This window comes from Cyprinodon variegatus, unplaced genomic scaffold, assembly GCF_000732505.1.
Source record: "Cyprinodon variegatus isolate N-32 unplaced genomic scaffold, C_variegatus-1.0 Scaffold264, whole genome shotgun sequence".
Lineage (NCBI taxonomy): Eukaryota > Metazoa > Chordata > Actinopteri > Cyprinodontiformes > Cyprinodontidae > Cyprinodon > Cyprinodon variegatus.
Genome location: NW_015150717.1, coordinates 240,791 through 264,175, shown reverse-complemented (window position 1 = coordinate 264,175; position 23,385 = coordinate 240,791). Strand labels below are relative to the sequence as shown.

General features: G+C 38.5%; 1 protein-coding gene across 2 annotated transcripts in view; it reads left to right on the top strand.

Annotated features, from left to right (window-relative positions):
• usp20 (ubiquitin specific peptidase 20) overlaps positions 1-17,838 on the top strand; it is a 20,498-nt gene extending 2,660 nt beyond the window's left edge. Inside the window, exons 5-25 of one of the 2 annotated variants that reach the window (XM_015382732.1) lie at positions 638-778; positions 865-967; positions 1,159-1,228; positions 1,333-1,446; positions 1,548-1,626; positions 3,316-3,820; positions 3,911-4,060; positions 4,554-4,666; positions 4,798-4,970; positions 7,057-7,151; positions 7,237-7,270; positions 7,345-7,390; positions 7,468-7,648; positions 7,757-7,883; positions 7,970-8,139; positions 9,941-10,022; positions 10,496-10,604; positions 10,689-10,791; positions 10,880-10,948; positions 11,032-11,201; positions 14,947-17,838. In XM_015382732.1, the coding sequence (XP_015238218.1) occupies positions 638-778; positions 865-967; positions 1,159-1,228; positions 1,333-1,446; positions 1,548-1,626; positions 3,316-3,820; positions 3,911-4,060; positions 4,554-4,666; positions 4,798-4,970; positions 7,057-7,151; positions 7,237-7,270; positions 7,345-7,390; positions 7,468-7,648; positions 7,757-7,883; positions 7,970-8,139; positions 9,941-10,022; positions 10,496-10,604; positions 10,689-10,791; positions 10,880-10,948; positions 11,032-11,189 (2,622 nt within the window). In that variant the 3' untranslated portion in view covers positions 11,190-11,201; positions 14,947-17,838. Of the gene's footprint in view, positions 1-637; positions 779-864; positions 968-1,158; positions 1,229-1,332; positions 1,447-1,547; positions 1,642-3,315; positions 3,821-3,910; positions 4,061-4,553; positions 4,667-4,797; positions 4,971-7,056; positions 7,152-7,236; positions 7,271-7,344; positions 7,391-7,467; positions 7,649-7,756; positions 7,884-7,969; positions 8,140-9,940; positions 10,023-10,495; positions 10,605-10,688; positions 10,792-10,879; positions 10,949-11,031; positions 11,202-14,946 lie in introns of both variants that reach the window. The other variant, XM_015382731.1, reaches the window with a different exon arrangement.
• Positions 17,839-23,385: the final 5,547 nt, after the last annotated feature.

Here is a 23,385-nt window from a genome sequence, read left to right as displayed (position 1 = left end):
GAAGCCTCCCAGATCTCCAGATGCATTTGAGATATCAAAAAAGTACTCCAGAGTGTTGTTCAGCATGGGGGTGAGTAGAAAATTGAGGCTAATCATGTTTTGGGTGTACTATTCCTTTAAGACAGTCATTAATTACTAACTGTTGGTCTGTTCCCACCTGGACTCAGAGGTTGACCAAGCAAAATTGCAAGGTTGCAGCTTTTTTATTTTATTTTTAATTGATTGATTTTTCTTTAGTTTTTACCTGCAGAACTTTGTCTTTGCAGCGTTTCTCTGTTGAATTTGCCTTTTAGTGCATGTGTGCTTTGGCAGTTTGCATGATTCTATTTTCTGTGATTGCAGCATTTTTCTTTTGCAGCGTTTCGCAATTCAAGTGGATTTTAAGTGTTTGTTTTTGGAGTTTGCATCAATGACATGTCTGCAGCACATATAGCATTTTGTGGTGCGTCATCCCTTTGCTGACCATTTGCAGCTACTGGCCACAGTAATTTTTCTTTGTCTGTCATTTAAAATTCAAATTAAAATACCTAAAGGTTTGTATTTGTGGTGTTTATAAATGTAAATCGTTAAAAATGAACAATAATTTAGCAAGAATTTACAAGGTTGTTTTATTTTATTTTATGGTGTTTTTCTTTAGGTTAAAAAACACAACCTGACGGTGAACCTGACAACCTTCAGGATCTGGTGTTATGTGTGTGAGCGGGAGGTGTTTCTGGATCAGAGGCCCACACTGGTCCCTGTTCCAGCTGTACCCCACCACTGCAAAGCTACAGAGCAGGTGCAAACACTGACAAAGTTCATTTCTATTTTGTTATTGATGTATTTTACACATGCATGACGCTCATGCATTTGTTGTTGGCCCAGGATGCAGCTGCCCCTTCAGTAGGTCACCCTCTAAAAGCAGTACCGATTGCAGTGGCAGAAGATGATGGCTCAGAATCAGAGGAAGATGAACTTAAACCAAGAGGTGCAAAACTAGCTTCTAATCATCATAACGTTTATTATTTCCAATAGATTTTACAGAAAACTCAATAAGAGTCAATATAGAAAGAAACTCAAGAGTTTTGCTATGAAGAACCCCTTTTGGAGGTGTTTCACTTCTACTTGTCTGTTCATTGTAAAGTTATATAAGTTGATGGGTTCCTGTGTTGCCTTCAGGGTTGACGGGAATGAAGAATATAGGAAACTCCTGCTACATGAATGCTGCTCTGCAGGCCCTGTCAAACTGGTGGGTTCACATCCATTCAGCCAATTATCAGAGATGAGTCTAGTCTAGTTTAGTTTGTAAATCAGAGCTCCAAACTTTAACTTTTCGTTCTTTTTGTTCACCAGCCCTCCACTCACCCAGTTTTTCCTGGACTGCAGCGGATTGGTGCGGACCGATAAGAAGCCGGCGCTGTGTAAGAGCTACCAGAAACTCATCTCAGAGCTCTGGCATAAGAAACGGTATAAAACGATTTAAAACTTTTTAATATTTCACTTTTTTGGGTCATTATTTTTTTCTTGGTTTGATTCAGATCTGTCTCGTGTATCTTTTGCCCTTTCAGGCCCAGCTACGTTGTTCCTACCAGCCTGTCCCATGGCATCAAACTGGTAAACCCAATGTTTCGAGGTTATGCTCAGCAGGTGAGCACCCTGCAAGTAATTACATTTGATTTCTATTGCAAACCACGGGAAACATTCTGCAAATATTAACTGGAAAAGAGATGATTCTCTGGATTTATGTGTGTTCATCAAAAAGGACTAATCCCAGTCAGGCGCTGAGAAGAACATCAGTTAGAATGAAACAGTTGTGTTTATATCTCAGTATTCGTTATCAAATCTAAACATGCAGGTTCTGTGAAAGCTGCCTAAGTAGCAGGAGGGCTGGAGTGTTTTTATAAGGAAATTAGTTTCCCCTTTTCTTTTAAATGCAGTTCCTGCAGTTTCTAAATGCTTTTTTTTTTTTTTTTGCACACAATACGGCAGGAAACTAAAATGATTGAATCCTTTGAGCATTTTTCTGTTATCTAGGCATCAAAGATGTGAAGCTTTAGTTCTTTTTCTAGCATTTTAAAGTTTTTTAAACTCCTACGGAATGTAGGTAGGTGGAGAGCGTGCACGACTCCAATCCTGTCATGCACAATAAACAGTTTAAGAAACAAAGGTAAAGTTTAGATAAGGCCTTAAATCATTTTTTTTTTTGGCTACTAAAGGATTTACTTCTATAGAGTAATTCCAAACCAAGATGGCTATCAGCTAAAACTGAGTGGAGCTATTAATGTCTGAAAGCAACAAAGAAACGACTAACATCCTTATTATGTTATATTACTCTCTTTCAGAGGAAATGCTGGTAAATTCAAACATCTTTTTAAAACTGAAAACCCAGATTTAAACCTGAAGTTCTTACAGAAAGACATTTTTATGAACTACAGGCAGTTTGCACCTTCAGGCGGGACTCACTACTGTGTCAGATCTGTCATTAACATGGCATGAAAGAAGTAGACGACTGAAGCAAGTTAAAACAAATTCTTGTTGTCTTAGGCTGATCCATCTTATTTGGAGAAATCCAGTTAAAACTGCAAACTTGTTTCTTAAGAATTGTTGCTTTATGTCTCTTATGAAAGCACATTAACCTTGAGTTTTCTTTTATTTAAGGTAATTTGTTGAAGTCTCAGGCATTGTTTTGGTTTCTGAAAATATATGGTGGTGTATTCAAATGCCTAAAATTGACAAAGAAATCTGAAAAGTTTAAGTTGCACAATGCAGTTTTGATATAAAACTATGTAGAAATGTCTCAATTATTTCTTCTTTTGGACCATATTAATTTCCTTCTCTCTGATGGCTGATAAACCTGTAGTTTACAGTTAAGTTAGCTCAAGTTGGAAGGTATCAATTTATAGTTGAACCTAAAGTTTGAGGTGTTCAGGATGAAGACTGAACCCCCTCCTCTGCAGCGCTCCTCTACATGGTAAAGTCATCTCAAAAGCACAGATGTTCCTTTTCCCTTACTTAAAGCTTTCAGAGGGCAGAACTTAGCTGTAGACCTGCTTCATAGCCACATGGTCACGGTATTCAACTAAATAATTAGAGGTAACAGGTCAGTTAGTAGGTTTTGTCAAGCCAAATTATCAGTTTCTTCCTATGATTAGCTCAGAAGCTGCTATTGAATTCTTTTATCAATTAAGCCAAAAAAGCTTAAAATGGAAAAAGAGACAAAATATTTTCTTGTTGCAGAAAGGATGCTTATGAATATTTCTTTAATATCTTGTAGAAATGGCCCGGCATCTGTTAAAGAAGCTGCAGTTGTCATTCTAATGTTTTCTTTCTCTCCAGGACACCCAGGAATTCCTGCGCTGTCTGATGGACCAGTTGCACGAGGAGCTGAAGGAGCCGCTGACAGAGTGCAGCATGAGCAGGGAGGGGAGTGACGGAGAAGAACGGCGGGATGGAGACCGTTCGCCCTCCGAGGACGAATTCCTGTCCTGTGACTCTGGTTCTAGTAGCGACCGGGGAGAGGGGGGAGGACTGGGGGAGGGGGAGCTTCTCTTGCAGGACGAGTGCGATGGGTTTCGGTCCCCATCTGTGGGTGTGGGCTCGGGGACGGTTATCTCTGAGAAGGAGAGGTTGAAGGAAAAGAGGGTGTCCGGTTCTCCCCTGCACGGAGGCTCTCAAGAGATGGATGAGGATGCAGATGTGGACACTGCAGCTGAGGAGGGGCCTCCGGAGAGGAGAGAGGAAGAGCCGTCAGCTCTAAGTGCAAACACCGAGGTCCAAGCTCAAGAGGACAACCAGACGTCTGCTGCAGGACAGGCACAGGTCGAAAACACCACTGCCTCAGGTAACAGCTGTTTTTTATTCTCTTCTGCTTTAAATCATGAATATCTAAAAAGTAAATTTTGGACCTCCAATGTGCTGCTTTTTATTTTAGAACCAGACAATGAAGCATCAATGGCTCAGCCACAGTCCACTCCCTGCAGTCCTGTACGGACGCTGCAGGAGCTGCATCCCAAACTGTCCTCCAGTCCGCCCCGGTCCAGCCCACTCCGCTCTGCAGGACCCGCCTACTCCATTAAGAAAGGTCTAAGTGAAACAAAAACTTAAAATTTTTTCCTGCAAAATGTTTGAGTCTTTCAGGACTTCTTGAAATATGTCTTGGTTGTTTTTATTTGCACTAAAATCTTTTTTGTCCCCCTGTAGTATATTATTATAAAGCAGTTAGCGGTAGAGATGTAGAAACAGTAGAGAAATGATTAAACATTATTTACTTTGCAGATCAAAACTAAGAACTTCCATTTTTGGTTCATAGAAAGCATGTAATATAATGCACCTTGAGGTGTGGTGAAAATAACCTATATGCTATTACATATAATTTGGTGCTGAAATAAAGATTACGTTTATATAATTATTTTAACTGGATTAGTCTCTTCTTTTATTGTCGAACCTGCAGCCCATCTTTTCTCCTTCTGTGGTGTGATCCGTGGAGATGTTGGTTTATTTTGGTACTCGGGGCTGCTTTGTTTCAGGTTGCAAGTTTGTCTCTGAATTAACCGCTGTCACCATTTCTCCTGCAGCTCAGCTGCTGCTCACCTCCAGGAAGAAGAAGCAGTCTCACTATCGCAGCATAATCTCGGACATCTTCGACGGCTCCATCCTCAGCTTGGTTCAGTGTTTAACTTGTGACAGGGTGAGATGTGCAGCTTCAAACACCAGGGGGTGTTAAACCCACATTTAGCAAACATGTTCAGTATTTTTAATGGTGAGGATATGGATATATATGATAAATGATTAAACACACAGCTGCATGGATGTTTACAGGTCTCCACCACTGTAGAAACCTTCCAGGACCTTTCTCTACCGATCCCCGGCAAAGAGGACCTGGCAAAGCTCCACTCGTCCATCCATCAGAACCTGCCTGTAAAGACCGGTGTGTGTCCCGACAGCTACGGCTCGCAGGGCTGGATCTCCTACATCATGGACTCCATACGGCGGTCAGTGAAAAACACTGAGTCAGTGTTTCCTAGGAGAACTGGAATGTGACTTCTGAAGAATCAGATAGATTTAACTGGGTGGTAAATGCAGGGACGAGTTGGATCTGCTTCAGTTGGCCAAGCTTTTTATTTTGATTCAGATCAAAGCAGAGATTTGAGAACTATAACCAGCGGGTGTATTTTCTGCAACAGTAGGCAAGCAGCCTCTTGACTTTTCATGTGGGTAGCCTAATGTCTTTTTTCATTTTTTTTTTCTTTAAGTCAAACACAGTAGAGATTGTAGAAAATTAAACCCTGCTGCAAAAGCAAATCTGATGATGGAGGCTTTGTGACTTAGTCCTTTTTCATTAGTAGCCTTTTTTTTTCTTGCTCTGAATTAGATCTTTTTTGTGAATCCTCCCCTTCTACATGATTTGTAACTTCCAGTGTAATGAGTTGAAGCCTTGGCTGCTAGTTAAAAGAAACAAGGCCTTAATAATGATTGGTCAGCTTCTGCGAAAAATGTATATTTAGACCAACCCACAGAAGCCTTATTCTGCTTCTGAGTGCCAGGCTCCGTTACAGCAAGATCCTGCCATTGGAATGAGTGTTGTTGTTTTGTTTTGTTTTTTTTCATTGCACACTTTAAAGCAGCTGAAGTCAATTCCATAGCGATTGGTTTGTTTTATTAACCGTCATTTCATAGTTTTTTTTTTTTACTTGTGAAGCATGTGAGGTAGAGGCAAAAAGTCGAGAATAAAGTCGCAACGAGAATAAAGTCGCAACATTACGAGAATAAAGTCGCAATGAGAATAAAGTCGCAACATTACGAGAATAAAGTCGCAATGAGAATAAAGTCGCAACATCACGAGAATAAAGTCGCAACATCACGAGAATAAAGTCGCAACATCACGAGAATAAAGTCGCAACATCACGAGAATAAAGTCGCAACATTAGAGAATAAAGAGAATAAACTCGCAGCATATTAGGACTTTATTCTCTAAATGTTGTGACTTTATTCTTGAAATGTTACGATTTTATTCTTGTAATATTACGACTTTATTCTCATAATATTGCAAATTTATTCTGTTATAAAAAAAAAAAAAAAAGAAATCTCTAGCCTGGCCCTAATACTCCGTCATACAAATGTACCTCACCTTTAGGTATTTATTTAGGTATTTATTTAGCTATTTATTTTCAAATGTAGCTCAGCTGGAATGTGTAGGTTCATTGCTTGGTTTTACCACAGTCTTTTGTGGCCTCTGAGAGATTTTCATCCAGTTTTGCTCTATTTCTCTCAACCACTTGATCACAGTCTCTGTTCCTATGGAAAAACTTGTCCTCACAGCATAATACAGCCGTCACCATGTTTTCCCATGGGAAAGATGTGTTGGGATCCTTCAAGAGTCCTAACAGTTTTCTTCACTTTTTATTTATCCTTATAATGTTTACTTTTTTTCAATAATGTCCTCAGACAAACCTTTGAGAACAGAACAGCTAAACTTAAAAGGATGTATACTTCTGTTTTAAGTAAACTATAGTAAAACTTACATTATTAATTTTTTTCAGAGACAGAAACACAGACTATGTTGCGTTTTTAATAACCTTTAATCAAAAAACAAATTTTAATTGAGTCATTTTTCCTAACTGCTCAGGTTCCTTGATAGTGCAGCAGGATCCTAAACCTACACTTTCAGATGCAATGAAAGGGGTTTGATTAAATGTCCTGATGCATCTCAATAATCCAGATTTAAGGAAAATAAGTTCAGCAAATCTTCTAGATTGGGTCTTTCTTTGTTGAATGTTTTCAAAGACTTATTCAACATTTAAAGGGGTTTGGATTAAAACATATGTGTGCTCTAGTGGCCTAGTCAAAGTTCAGACCAAAATCCATGGCAAGTCTTAAAATGGAGGCTTAGACACTTGAAGCATCTGAGTACAAATGGAAACAACTTCTTTCAGTTGTTTTGTATTTATTTATTTTTTTTTATTTACATCCGTCCACTCCATAATTACGCACAAAACATTATAAATGAAAAGTGGGATGTGTTGCATGCTTGCCATAACCTCCCATGGATGATAATCATTGGGTTTTTCTTTTGAACAGGTTTGTGGTTTCCTGCATTCCAAGCTGGTTTTGGGGTCCCATGGTTACGCTCGAAGACTGCCTCGCTGCCTTTTTTGCTGCTGATGAGCTCAAAGGTACTTAAAATCTTACTTTTTCCACTGATGCTTTATTGTTACAAGTGTGAGCTACATATTTTTTGTTTTGTTTATTTTTCTACAGGAGACAACATGTATAGCTGCGAGAGATGTAAAAAGTAAGTAGATGCTAGAAGTCTGTGTAGCTTAATTAGACTTTGTAATGACTATATATCTTATTTTTTGCTGGCAGATTGCGAAATGGTGTCAAATACTGCAAAGTGCTGAAACTTCCAGAGGTAATAGTTGTCTTTATTTTTTATATAATTTGTTTAAAGTTCAGCTGTTAGTTTGATTGCTTTTGTTTGTTTCCTAGATTCTCTGCATTCACCTGAAACGTTTTCGTCACGAAGTCATGTATTCGTTTAAGATCAGCAGCCATGTCTCCTTCCCTTTGGAGGGCCTCGACATGCAGCCCTTCCTGGCCAAAGACAGCCCGTCTCAAGTCACCACGTATGACCTGCTGTCGGTCATTTGTCACCATGGCACAGCAGGAAGTATGAGAGGAATTCCTGTTTTCTTTGATTATTTATTTTTCTTATAAATCTGTTCTTTGTAATGTGAAGCTTTTACTGACATCTTTTCATTCTTTTTTCTTAATGCAGGTGGACATTATATAGCTTACTGTCAGAATGTGATCAATGGCCAGTGGTACGAGTTTGACGATCAGTATGTGACTGAGGTGCATGAGACGGTGGTTCAGAATGCAGAGGCCTATGTGCTTTTCTATAGGTGAGTTTAATTAAGACAAACATTTTTTCTCCACCAAATGGTTAAAAAAATATTTTTCAAAATAAATGTTTCTTGCCATATTGCAGAAAGAGCAGTGAGGACTCTGTGCGAGAGAGACAGAAGGTGGTGGCTTTGGCCAGCATGAAGGAACCCAGCCTGCTGCAGTTTTACATCTCTAGGGAATGGCTGAACAAGTTCAACACTTTTGCTGAGCCAGGTCCAATCAGCAATCACACCTTCCTTTGTCAGCATGGAGGTGTGTGGCAACTGTGTTTTTTACTTTGGGACCAGAATTGTACCCTACATCTGAAGGAGAACATATATGAGCCTCCTTTATAGAGAGTTCACATGAGGGCCAGTGATACTTCCCATAGTGAAGCTCTCTGATTGTGGAAATAAGTGCAAGAGAGGATTCTAATGGTTCTGGTGTTGATATCAACCAATCATTCAGTTAAACTTTATTTGACTGTTTTACACTCCCAGGTAAAAAAAAAAAAAAGTGCTGTTCAGTTTCATAAAAAATAAATAAAATGAAATAATATACAATGTCTACAGTAAGATAGTATAATACAACAGTTAGAACTGTTAAAAGTCAAGAAAATAAAAACAGTTGTTAAAAAAAACTGATGCTATTCAAACAAAAAAAAAACTTTTAGGTACCGGTAATTAAAAATAAAAACAACTGAAAACTCCAAGTGGGATACTGCAGCAAAATATCACAAAAATGCTGAGATTTTCTAAAAAAAAAAAATATTTAGATCACTGTATCCCAAAAGTAGGAACAAAAGAGCAATTTTCAGAGGATTTTGCTACTTAAATCTGAACAGCAAGATGAGTCCCTGGTTTGTTATCCATTGAGGTTCCATTTAGTTATGTATTCGAAAGAAACAACTTCACACATCATTGATCATATGGGGCACAGGGTTATTCCAAAATACTTTTAAGGCCCCCAGTTCACCCTTCAACTCAGGCCCACTAAAGTTATTTTAGTTTTTAGTTGAATCAGATCTCTTACTGGTTTCTTAAGTAACTAGTTGTATCTTCAATTATTTTATAGAGGTAGAAATGTTTAATTATCCAATTAGCAACTGTATAAAATGTAGCTTTAAAATTTGCTGGATTTAATTGGTAGCCTTTGTAACTGATTTAATTGGAATTCAGCATTATGAATTAAAACAGCATTAATATGAATACAGTAATGGATAAATGAAAATGCATCAAAGCTGCTAAAGTAAAACAAAGGGAACTTTTTTTTATGCATATTTCAGCTGTTTATTATTTTAAGCATTTGTCATAATGTTTATCCTTCCTTCAACTGCATCTGTTCACATTAAGTTATCATAGATTTTGCATTAATGAAATAAAATCATTGGTATGGATTCTAACTGAAGGTGGACCTACTAGTGAGCCCTGAGGGACTCCAGTTATAAAAACAGGAGTCTTGAACCTAAAACTGAAGGTAAAATCTACTTAAATGTCAAACTGCAGTCAAGTAACATCTTGGAGAGATGGTTGTTTTTAACTGTGTAAAAGGATTTCAACACGCCCATCTCCATTCATTACCATCAGGACGTTTCTAGATCTTTATCAACCCAAAAACAACCTGCAAAATAATTATTATTACATTTTCTTTTTTCAGTAAACTTTCTGAGCAAAAACCTTGACTTTGATTTTTCCTTTTTTTTGCCATTGTTGCTTGTAAGAGCTACTAGAAAGACATAGGAAATCCACTCTTTGTATAAACTCGCAATATCATAAACAATATGTCTGACCATGAGCAGACAATCTAACCTTCATCTTGAGTGCTGACGCCATTAGGTGCTCTAGAAACCTCCAAATCTGTAAAAACCTCTTCCACATAATTATACATAACATGCATTTCTGATATTCCATGAGTCCAACAAGTCCCACTTCGCTCTAGATGCATTACATTACCAAAAAATAAAGACTCTTCTGCATTTTTATGTAATTTGCATGTTTTTTTTTCTTAAAACTACTCTTTTATTAAGACATTTTTAAATAATCATTTAAATATACTGTATATCTTCTCTTCACAGGAATCCCACCCAACAAGTACCAGTACATCGATGATCTGGTTGTGATAGTTCCTCAGAATGTTTGGGAGTATCTTTACAACAGGTAAATGAAAAGAAGCCATGAGTGATCATAGTTTGATTTATCATAGGAGCTGGAAAAAGGAGATGTAGCAATAGTAGCTCAGGGGTAGCTGAGTCATACAGCTACTCCCAGTGTTTGAAGTATTGTCCCCGAGTGAAACAGGCAGTCATGAATTATTAATTATAGGTTCATTGACTCTGTGTAGGATTAATCTCCCATCACTGTTGTACATATAGCACATCTATTTTTGAAAGGTGCTTTATATATATTATTTTATGTTTTGTTTCCCGTAATTTTATTTTGCTATTGCAAATAAATGATAATGTTTAAGTTTTTTCTTTTAATGAAATTTGATTAATCAAACATTTTAGTCAGTTTGTGGAGGTTTTTTGCTTTTTTCTTGCAATTTGGGGAAAAAAAAAAAGGTGATCTACCAAACTTTTCTTTATAATTTTTGCTAACCTTTCACTAGGAATTTGTTTTGGTCTTTTCAGTTTTGGAGGCGGGCCTGCAGTCAACCACCTGTACATGTGCGCCATCTGTCAGGTGGAGATAGAAGCTCTGGCGAAACGCAGGAAAACTGAAATCGACACCTTCATTAAGGTTCGCCCAAACCCCCTGAAAGGCTCCATTTTAAACTCACTCCCTATTCTAAGAACCTTTAATTGATTTAAGTTTTGTCTGTAGCTGAACAAAGAGTTTCAGGCTGAGGAGGCTCCATCAGTGATCTTGTGTATCAGCATGCAGTGGTTCAGAGAGTGGGAGAGCTTTGTGAAGGGAAAAGACAATGGTACAACCCTGAACTTACCAATATTTAGCAGTGGATGTTATTCATTTAAACAAAAAGCAAAACAAACATAATTTGTTTGTTTTCTCAGAGCCGCCTGGTCCGATCGACAATAGTAAAATTGGTGTTATGAAAGGAGGACACATAACACTGAAGCAAGGTAAACCTTCCTTCACTGACTGGGACGTAAACGTGGAAAGGAGAAAAGTTAAGATGATTATTGTTTGTTTTTTTTCGTCTCAGGAGCAGACTACGGACAGATCTCAGAGGAGACGTGGCAGTATTTGTTGGGTATATATGGTGGGGGTCCTGAGATCGCAGTGAGGCAAACGGTGGCCCCAGCTGACCCAGACGGGCTTCATGGAGAGAGGAAGATTGAAGCAGAGACTAGAGCACTTTGATATAAAACCGAGGTGAGAGCCCCATGTAATGCATTTCATTTTTTTTTTTCTCAGTTTGTGTTCAACACCAAATTTAGCACCGTAACCTGGTTCTGAGAAGTTGTTTGGTAACAAAAGGGATGATCGCAATCGATGCATCACATTTTCTCCACCTCATAATCGTGCTTCCCTGTGTGTTGGAATAACACGAAATATCCTAAATCCATTCTTGGGCCCCTCCTATTCAACATCTACATGCTCCCCTCAGCTCAGATTATAACAAATAACAATATTGTTGCAGACAACACCCAGCTTCACACCACAATGTCACCCGGTCACTATGAACCCATCAGAGCGTTTTTTCTAGATATTTGATCAGATCAGTATGTGGATATGCGCCATCATTTTCTACGACTGAAAAAAACAAAACTGAGGTAATAAAAATCAGACCAAAGGTGGAGAAATCCAGAATTAGCTCACAGCTTCAGCTACTGCATCTAGAAACCACTGATTATGGCTGAGATCTTGGTGTCATGATGGACTCAGACCTTAAACTTCAGAGGCTCATGAAGGCAGTTACTAAGTCAGCCTTTTATCACATGAAAAAACGTTTCCTGGATTAATGGACTGATATCCAAGCAGGATCTAGAAAAACTCATTCATGCTTTTTTCTTTAGTAGAATTGATTACTGCAACAGTGTCTTCACAGGTTTGCCTTAAAAGTCCTTCAGGCAGCTGCAGCTGATCCAAAACGCTGCTGCCCGTGTTCTCACTAGAACTAAGAAAGTAGAGCACATCGGCCCAGTTCTGAAGTCCTTCCACTGGCTTCCTGTAGCTCAGAGAATAGACTTAAGATCATTCTGTTAGTCTATAAATTACTGAATGGATCAGCAACTCAATACATAACAGAGTTGTTGCCAATGTATCAACCTCCCAGACCACTCAGGTCTTCTAGTTCAACCCTGCTCTATACACCCATATAGAACCAAACATGGCCAGGTCGCATTCATCCAACCTGAACGTCATTAATACTGAACGAAGGTCACTATTCTGTGTCTTGAAACGCAGAAGCAGCGAGAAAAACAACCAAGGTGGACAATAATTCAGAGAGCAGAGAGAGTGTCTTTTTTGTTGATCTCCTTGAAAAGTTTGCTTTGTTAATGGTGCTCTGGCTCTGTGATTACTAGATGCGATCCAGGGCTACGATTCATGTTTACTTCTGTTAAAAAGAGAGCATGCTCGCTACTTGTGATGTAATTGCGCCCTCTACTGCGCATTCACACAACTAATTTGTCCTGCATGCGCAGTAAAGTGCGCATGACATCACAAGTAGCGAGTATATAAAATATAAAATGTATAAATGTACAGTGTTGGTTAAAGTACAAGTAAATAAAATAAGTTTAAACTCTTAAAATCCACTTAGCTCCGGCGACCGTTTTTTATAGTTTTTACAACTAACAACTCAGAACGCGTGAAAATTGCAACAGTAAGATTCTCCACAATTCAACCACCAAGTTTATTTTATGGACACAGAGAGCACCAGAGCACAATTAAAGCAGATATAGCAGCATGGTAAACTTTAAATATGACATTATTTATAACAAGGAGGTGTTAGTTTTCAAATGCTGTATCACACATTTAATTTGGGATTACAGTTCCTCAGTGATTTGCTTTTTCATTTTGGGTTTGCTAATTACGCAAGGATTACTTCAAATCAAATAAGGTACAATGAACAGATTATATATAATGTAATACATCATGGAGTACAGCACAGTGTTGGTTAATTTTTTATTGTACAGTGTGATGGCATACGGCAGGAAGGATTTCCTGTATCTTTCCCTTCGACAGCGAAGTGGCGCAGCCTGTGAGAGAAAGTGCTCTGCTGTCTGACCAATGTGTGATGCAGAGGTTGCTGTACAGAGAAAGCCTTCCTGACTTTCTTAAGTCTGTTGGTGTCGCTTGGACAGTGTGCATTGTGTGGGGGGGTTGGCGTCGTCTTAGGGGTGACAGGAGGTGAGCTAAATCTGTTGAAAAACTGGTTGTTCTGGTTCGCTCTATCCAGGCTCCCCGGTGTCTGCCTGTCTTTCCCCTTCATCCCAGTGATGTGCTTCATTGCCGTCCACATGTCTCTCACACTTTTTAGTTGGAGTTTTGCCTCCTATATGTTTCCTTGGACATCCTCAGCATGTCTATGGGTTGATACTACCCTCTACTCAGCTCCTCTCTGTGTCCAGACCTGAAAGCCTCCTTCTTCTTGTTTAGAAGTTCCTTCAGGTGACGCGTAATCCAGGGCTTGTTATTGGAGAAGCACTGGACGGTCCATGCTGGTAAGGTGGGGTCCTGATGTAATCCGTAACGCAGTTGGTCATCCCATCAATGTCCTCCCCATGTGGCTCACATAGCACATCCCAGTCTGTCGACTCAAAGCAATGCCTCAGCAGCCTTTGGTGTCCACCTCCTCACCGCCCTGGGATATACTGGGATATACTTTGGGGTCATCAAGTTGGAAAGTGTTGGCCTAGTGCAGAGGTCACGGATTAGCGGACCGCGGTCCGGATCCGGACACACCTGCTGGCTATTTCGGACTCCCCCACTGATTTAAAACATTTATAAATTACCTCATGTTATCTGACGGCAGTGTCTAATGTCACTAGCCCCTCTTCTCCTGTTTGTATGGTAAAGCCCTGGATCAGGCTACACGTGACGTAAATAAGCCAATGAGCTGTGTCAGTCTGGGCTGTTGCCGCTAGCTCCTTTTAGACAAAACACGCAAACCTGTGGCCAGCCAGGCGGTGGGTAAGAAAGTGTAGACTGCTGGAAGAAGCGCTGTGAACTGGTGACAGAAAAGTGAAATGGTGTGCTCAAAGATGACCCTGAATATTTTGAGTATTTTTGGCTCACCTACTTCTGTGAAGCAGGATTCTCCACCATGAACATAATCAAAAATAAATATTGATCCAGGCTCAGAATGAGCACCTTGATATGTGCTTGAGAATGGCTTTGTCGCCATTTAAACCCAGGTTTAAAGCCTTGCAGGGCAGCCTAAAGCCCACTGCTCTCATTAAGCCATAAAAAAAGAAAGAAAACAAAAACAGGCAGTTCAGGTGTTTTATAAAATATGTGAATCAGGAAATTGTCTATATACTAAACTAAACAATTGTTTTCTACTTCAAAAAATACTTAAAATTTTTAAAATGGAAAAATATTCTATTTCTTTTTAATATTTTTTATTTAAAAATTCAATGTATAACATGGATGCATAAAAAACTCATTTTATTTCAGTGTTAAATTCTGTTTAAAGTAACAGATTATAATAAAAAAAGTCTCCAGACCTTTACTGGTTGGTGATTTTCTTTATTCGGACCCCGCTGATTTCTAATTGGTTACCCCTGGTCTAGTGGTCAGAGCAGTGCGCCATTTATATAAATACCCATTAAATACTCGGTGCAATAATCCTTTTAAATAAGAGACTTCAGCTGTTATATATACATATGTGGACGCACTGTATATATATTTTTCTCCTTTTGGCACCTTCTTTTTGACTACTGAGCCGATGTGACAAGTGAATTTCTCCACTGTGAGATCAATAAAGTCTTTCTTATTTAATCTTAACTTAAATAAATTTGCCTTGTGAAACTAAATTTGCAGAAATTTGTTGTTTGACAATAAAACGTGAAAACAATTCAAGGGGTCCGAATTCTTCTGCCTGTAAATAATGTGTTCGGATGAAGATTGGAATCTTTTTTTTAAACTTGTTCTTCATCTTTTTCCCCAACAGGTCTGGTGATAAATTTCCACTTCTGCCCTCACATGAAGCTGAGGAATTTGCACGTCGGTGAAGAAGCATTATGAGCACTTTGTAAATGTAGCAATGTCTTATTTTGAAGCTGCAGGGGGTCAAAGCGGGACCTAAATATCAGTTTCTTCATCGGATAGCTCTGAAGCTCAGTGTTTGTGTCACGTCTCTGCAGCTGTTTTGGGTAGCTGTAGGTGTCTCAGTGGCTGCTCTAGTGATAAGACGTCATGTGCTGCTTCTCAACTGGCCGTGGCAGGCGCCCAACACATGGTGTCACTAAGCGGAACGGTGCAGTGATCGTTGCTACGGGGCTAATTTGTAGTGCGAGGACTGCTTGTTACGCAAGAAGCAATTAAGATGAATTACCAAGCTTGCTGATGTTTGTCTGTTTATTAGTTACATAGCAACAAGCAGACAGAGGAGATCTCAAATGAATGAAACTCCTGCAACTTCAACCTCAACGTGTACCGAGCCCTCAGGAATGGAAAGGATTTTCTGTTTGTTTGTTTTGGCCATGGAAATGACCGAAACAGGTTTGTTTATAACTGCAAAACATGCATGTGTGGGTTATGCTCAGTCATTTCTAGGCTCTAGCTGCATGCGGCTGTAAGGTTTTATTCCTGAACGGATGAGAGGCTCAGTTGTTTTGTTTAAATGGTTCGTTTACATACAGAAGACTTTGCTTTTGTATAGTCTATGTTAGCACTATCAGCAAAAGTGGCATAGGGAGTTTGTATAGATTTGAATGTTAACATTTCATTAATTGATAAGCAGCATGGAGAGGATGTATCTAAAGACATAAGAGAATCTTGTGTTGTAGGTTTCTTTTACAGGAAGCACATTGCACAGTTCTTCAGACATTATCAGTGGCTGTTTTAGATCTATTGCATTATTTCTAATCAGATTTATCTTGCAAAGGAATATTTAGAGAAACTCTGATTTCTTTGTTAAACTTTAACTTTTCTTCTGGTCTCTTATGTTTGCTTAGCGGAGGGTTTGAAGATCCATATGTATCACGATAAAGTGTTTTCTGTCTTGGACTCTTTGCTTATTTGTTTGCTTAAATACGGTTTAATGAATGTTTATGATATAATGCAGCCATAAAACCTTTAGTTTGAATTAAAATGGTTCAGGTTAGGAAAATATGTATTTATTACAATTCCTGAAAATTTAAGGGGAGCAAGAAGTCAGAGGAATTGCAGTAAAACTTTTCCAGATGCCGTTTAAGATTTGATATCCTCTTTTTTTTTCTTTTTCTCAGCACATTTTCCAACGTATCTCTCTCTCTTTCTCTCTCCCTCTCTCGCTCATATTTTTCATCAGCGGCTCATTTTGGCAGATTCAAAGTGCAATGAATCAAGCCACATTCACCTAATAAAACCTTTATGTGGCATAAATAAATGACAATTTCCATTCTATCCAATCGTCAATTTTACCAAGCTGTTCACCCTGGAGTTTTTTTTTTTTTTTTTTTTTTACATTTTTTTTGTTGAAATTAAAGAATAAGAATACAAAATATGTCCTATGACAGATTTTAAGGAGTTCTTAAAGCATATTGGAGAATTTATTTCTCAGACTGGAACAATCATCGGTTATAAGACCATATGTTCTCAGTGGTCCTAAAAACTTAACTTGCTGTCTGTTCTAAGTTAAAATACATTTTTGACAAAGAGCTAGACATTTCAATCATGTCCTGCAAAGCTATTTGCATGCCAACATTCAATATATGTATTTTTTAATATAATTGGTTTAATTTTCCAACCGACCTATCAAACACCATCTGATAAATACTGTTGACATTTAGAGATATTCATATAAACCAAATGCATCTTCATAGCTCCTTAAACAAGGTAATAAAATATAAGCATAACAAGCTATTATAAAAATCCATTTATTGCTGGTAGTCTTTACCACATGCAGCATGTAGTGCCGTTTGTGAACCTTGCAATTTAGATTATTAGACAATATATGATGAATAATCGAGGAATATTGAATTATTCACTTTTAGTTGATTGTTTTTTACAAGGTTTATGGGAATCCTGCCTGTTTTTCTTCTCCGTTGTTGTTTTTTTTTAAACTTCATCGGTTTCCAGAGAGATGTTACTTGCATAATGTTTTCCCATTAAATAAGTACTTACCGTTCATTTTCAGACCCGTTCTGGACAGGATGGTGTTGTGTCTTAAAAAAAATATATATTACAAAAGAAATAAAAATGTATATTCAAAGAAATTGTTTAAATCACACCTGTGTTATATGAAAAATACTTTAACCCTGTGTAATTTACTCCTTGATTCAAATTTGCTTTTAAATTATTGATTTGTCTGTAAAGAAAAGATCACTTATGTTCATTTCGTTTGTGGTACAAGCTTCTCTTTTCACACAGTTCCAGATTTTATGTACAGGAGATGTTAATATTTTTTATTTTCTATAGATGTGGGGAAGAATGTGCAATCAGACTAAAGACAAAAAACAGTGCAATCGTAGTTGTATTATAGAGATGCTAACAGCAGCAACGTGACAGCTGAAAGTTCAAACAGGCTGTATAACATGGTATAATGCAGTGTTTAGTAGTAATTATTTCATTAACCCCACCCTGCCAGTGTGTTTTCTCATGTTACAGCAGGTATGTGCGTGTGAGACATCATTCCACTGGAAAAAGCAGGCATTGCTTGGAAAGTATTCAAAGGTGTCACGGCACTCGGCGGGGTTCCACAGGGTCATGTTTTTTTTAACGTTTTTAACAGTGTTTAGATCTTGTGGTTGTGACTATGGTCGTGACTATGGTTATTCTTGTAATGTGGGCAACCACAGTACAGAGGAATGTTTTAATGTCTGTAATGTTATAACTATGACTGGTTTAATGATTAAAATGTCCTGCTTTTGGATTGAAATTTTCCTTCTTCCTTTATTGTACTGAGAAAAACTGATGTCTATATGTTGCTACTGTTTTAAGTCGGTGTGTCATTTAGCCTGAAATCCCGATTTAAAACTTTAAATTATTTTTCTTTTGTACTAAACAAATGATTGATAACTAGTGAAACTTTCAAGAGGATCTTACTTTTGCTTGGATTCAAAGCAACAACAAAAAAAACAACAAACTCCAGCATCAACACACATTAAGCTGGCCACTCAGGACTTAAGTAAAGGTAACTTCTAAAACTCCAATCTAAGTTCTCAAGACAAATATTTAAATGGAAGTTTGTTAAGAGAGAAGGAGAAAGCCTTAATGTTTTTTTTTAATTGAGTTGAGTCACTGGAGCTAAAGAGCCTCTGAGATATGGAGTTCATAGTCAAAGATAAATTGTTGAAATGCCACAGGAAACTTGTAAAATCCTTGCTGGTAGTTGTGTATATAGCTTTAAGGGGGTTCACTTGTACTACAGTTATATAGTTGTCAGTTTTATGTTGAGTTAAGCAAATAATAAAATATATTTCTTATTCATTTGGCAAAGATGGTGAGAAAGAATATTGCTGTTACAACTACTTATTACATTGTTTAAATTAATATTATTATTTACAAAACTGACAATATCAGCAAAGTTATTTTAACTGATGGAACACATTTCCATCATTACTTATAAGCCAAATAAACAATCTGAATATGAACGTGAAAAACTGAAGCGCTACTTTTCTTTCTCTGGAAACTCCTTACTAACAAACTCCACCTGCAGGCAGTGCCCTGACAAACATTAATATTTTCCTGTCTGAACACTCTATGTACTCATTTCTATCTCAATTCCAAATCTTTTAGTTTTCTTTTTATAAGGATAGACAGTGCTGTATTTCCATACACTATCAGCCTCTCTGTATGGTAAAGGTGTTCCTGTTTTTTTTTTTTCAGAATGGCATGGCTCCAAAGGCCTCTGTGTGCTCTAAACACACATATCTGATAACAAAAAAATGGAAAGACTGTGATTTTATATGAATTTTTCTCCAAAACCTGAAAGCATTGTACAAACTAACTACAATTCATAAAAAAATATTATGATTTCAATGCACACCTAGATGACATACAGCTACTTAAAAAAAAAAAAAATTTTTATTATCAAACTCTTTATTTTGTTGCAGCTTTTGCTCCAGCTTAGTCAGAGGTGTTCTCGCTTTTGAGAAAAGAAAAACGTCTGTAATAGATTGCCTTAACATAAAAAACACGTTTACTGACATAAATGCAATATATTATCTATGTGTGTTATTTATTATGACCTATTAACTGTAAGTCTCAAAGTTTGCTCTTTATAATTACATTGCATTTGTGGAGGCAGACATCTTTTGTGCCAGGGCAGCTCAGAGCTGACAAACTAGTGATTAGAGAGATCCCCATTACATTTGAATGAGACTCTTGCAAGTTAGGCTTGTTTACAATCCTACACATACTAATGAAATACTAGTCTGTGTAGGAATAGGTTGGTATAAGTCTAGTTAATCTGTGTAAACTAGACTTATACCAACCATGACTGGCAACCGCCTATTCAAGTGCGGGTTTTGTGTTGTTTTTCTTTTTCCTGAGCGGACTCTCATCGTTCTCCTGCCCTTGGTCTGTGTTTGTTTTGGTCAGAATGCGCAAAATAGGGGAAGAATCACCATGACAACAGAGGTAAGGGGAGACAGCGTTCCTGAGCTTAGGCAGAAGCAACGGGGAATCAATGTGAGAACAAGAGGAGAGAGAGCTCCGTAACCGAGAAGCTGGCTAACTATGCCACCCTCTGGAGCTAAGCAATCACAGGAGTAAAGGTGGCAGCTTGCAGCTTACAACAGCAGAGTGGAGAGGCCTGCAGGGAAACAGCACTGATGGCTTGGAAGAGGCTACAGCTGGCCCTGGCTAACTACTGGTTAACTGTGGAGGATCGAAGTAGAACAGCAGAGGATCGGATTACTCTGCCAAGCGGAAAGAGTTCAGATGGCAGGGTAAAGTGGCTGTGGCTTACCATGAGGAGGACGGCGTGACTTCAGAGGAGCAGACAAAGCGGTAAGAGATGACAGCAGGCCAAGGCTAGGCTCTAGAAGCTAACAAAAACAGCAGCTGGTCTGTGTCTATGCTGGTTCTAGGATACAAAAAAGTATTTCTAATGCTACGTTCACCCCGGATGCAGCAAGAGCAGCAAAATCGCGTCCGCTGCTTCATTTTCGCTGCAAAAGTGTGTCTGACGCGCGTTGGGCGGAGCTACACTATCCTTTCTCTGCCTTGCAGCTATATTTGCTGTGATCAGTGGGAATAAAGTAATTTTAATATGTTTTTAAGTGAGAAAATACACCTGAAAACTTCATCAGTGCAGTCAGTTCATCCAGATTACAATCCTGCCTTCCAATCTTATTTCTGTCGGAGCAGCTCAGACCCCCACATACCAGCAGTGCGCCGACAGTAGGATCCCATTCAACAGCAGCCTCTGGCCGGATCGCCTCCTCGCGGTTCACCGCGGCGGCTGGTAGGTGTTTTTCATCTAAATAATCCGATCTGCACGCACCAGAATAATAAAAGCGAACATATTCTGCCGGCAGATTTCTGCATTTTAAGTTAATTTATGCGTCAATAAAGTGTTTCAGAGGAGCAATCACAGCGCTCTGTATCAACAGCGCTGTGTCTCTCTCCCTGCCAGCTCCCAGATCAGCTTCTCTGATTGGTTGACGCGGCGCATCGAGCTGCAAAAGTTTAATTTTTTCATCTCGAGCAGCAGCACGTTTGCGGCGCACCACGCGCGTCAGATGCTTAAACGTGCCCGACGCGCTGCTTCAGCTGCTCAGACGCGCCTTCCATACAGCTCAAAACGCGCCGCGGGACCTTTTGTTGCGCCTTGACGCGTCCGGTGTGAACGCAGCATTAGACTGCATAAAAACGGCTTTTTAAAGCCACAACAAACTTCTTAAGAACTTTACCGCTTCGTCAGCATTATTTTTATATCTTCCATTTTGATTTAAAAAAGCTTTTCTCTATGGCCCCCTTCACTAAAACAGTGGTCAATTAATCATTCTTTCTCATCTCCTAAGGTGTATTTTTGTCTTGTCATGTACTTAAGACAAGGTATTGAAGAATTAATGGATTTGATGCTGAAATCTAATGTAAATAAATCTCTTCATCATATTACAACATTGGTAAAGCGGATGTCCCAGTAGCCATTTTCTACCATGACAGCCTCCGTATTGTTAGAGGGGAGAAGCAGTGTGGTGGGACGGTGCATGTTGCTGCACTCTGACTATTATGTCGCTTAAAATTACACATTGTAGCTTTAAGGTGGAATTGTGAGTCAGAGCACCTTTTGAACTGCATTCTTTTTGAGTCAGATAATCCCTTGACTTAGCCATGTAAAATAGGTGATGGATTATTTTTCATGTGATGATTTCTGGAAATGTATGGGAAAAAAACCAACAGTTTATTCGATTTTAAACTTGCGAAAAAGAATACTGTATATTAGTCTGAAGTTCTAAAAAAAATAAAGATTTTATGGTGATGGAAATCAGTGTTAAAAGTGTTAAACTAATAGACACTTTAAATCAATGCTTATATGAAGAGATAAAGCTTCATATTTGAAGCCAACAAGACAGTGTTGCCTGAGACAAAATGCTGGCTTCAAGCTTTCCCCATACATCCAGACAGACCTGTATTCTTCAGGAGTTGTATTATTATACTTCTATGGAGATTTTTTTTTGAAATTGTGCTTAATGGTTAAACAGAGATCATATTATCTGACTGTTACTGACTGTTACCGTGTTACTGATTGCACCAACATGATGAGGTCTTGAAGTCCTCGAATCCCGTCATTTAAATGTTTGTCTTTTATGGCAAAGTTTGCTAAATTACAGTTCTGCTTCAAGCCTTTAATCTTCTATCTGTAAAGAGAGCAAACAGATGGTGCAAGTCAGACAGCAAAGTGAGAGGGAAGATTTTCATCTGTTTTTACCTCCCTACACTGAGGCAGTGTCTCTGAAATTTTCAAGATTTAAGGAATCTATGAAGAAGAACAACAGAAAAATATAATTTATGAAATCCAATCTTTACAGAAAATTGTCTGCTGTAAAAGTCTGTCCAGGTTTGGACAGCACACAGGGTATGCCCAGGTTAATTTTAGAAACACAGCAGTCCTTCAGTGAGCGGCTGTGATGTCATCTCGTGCCCCATGCGTATGCTGAGCTGCATCGAGCTTCGACACAGACAGGCTGAGGAGCAAACAGTCCAGCCTGCTGAGCAGATGCACTAACATCAACTGATGACAGAATAAACACATCTACAGGTAAGACTTCGTTTCCAGGACAAATTTTTAGCTTCTGTATGCATCATACATACATGCACATGGGTGCAGCTCAACATCATGTCAGTTGCATGTCTCTGAATAAACGCAGGCAAACACCAGCTTTTTTTAGCCTTAAAAATGATGGATATGAATCCCAAGGATACTGGGATACCAGGTGTGCTGTGCAGGCTGCATGACATGACTCAGCAGACATATTTATCAATGCATTGTGATCATGGCAGTTTAGGACAGCGGAGAACTCACTCCCCTGTGTCCGCTAACTAGGACAGGATGGGTGTGGCATGATGCAGCCCACTTTTGTCCTCTTTGTCTTTGGGAGATTTTAGTTCTAACCAGGGAAATACTCTGCATCAGTCTTTAACTGAGATCTCTCTATGGGAATATCTGCTCCAGAAACAGAATATTACAATAGATTCTGTTAAAGCACCCAGAGACTCCACTTATACTTCTTAAGTTATTTTATTAGTCCTGGGATTATTTTGTTGTTGCGTCTGTTAGAAAAAGCTGTATTTTGGCCTAATTCATACATATATTTTGTATCATTTTGATCATGAAGACTCCATTTTAGTTTACTCTATTTCCCTTTTTGGACCCACTGCAATGCTGCATTATTTTGGAAAATGGACCTTAAATCTCTTCAATTCATGTGTCATGACAAATATTTACTTAATTTATCTTTATTACATTCGACAAACCAGACAGCCAAAGGGAGAGAGTTATTTTGCATAATGCAATCCATATAAGGTCATTTGATTATTGAGCTTTAAAGATATAGTACTGATGAGACGATTGCAGACACTCGTGATAATAATAAACATAAATAAATTCTGCTCTTCTGCTCATTAATTTGAACATTTTTCATTTCTTCTCAGGGTGGATTCCCTATACACGATACAACCTCAATCATTAAGATTTGGAGCACAATTGGAATTTACTGTAGATTTGCCATAATTAACACACTTGCATATTATTATAAATATATACAGACCAGTAAGTGAGTAAAAGTGACAGCCACTTTTCTAGACCCATTTTACATTGTGACCCAATGACGTCTGATAAAACTTTACTGTAGGTGGTTGTAAAGGTGTTACTCTCTAGTTTCCATGGATAACAGCCATATTAGGCGACAAATCAATATGTGTCCTGAAGCATTTTTCCAGCAGAGTTCACCATGTT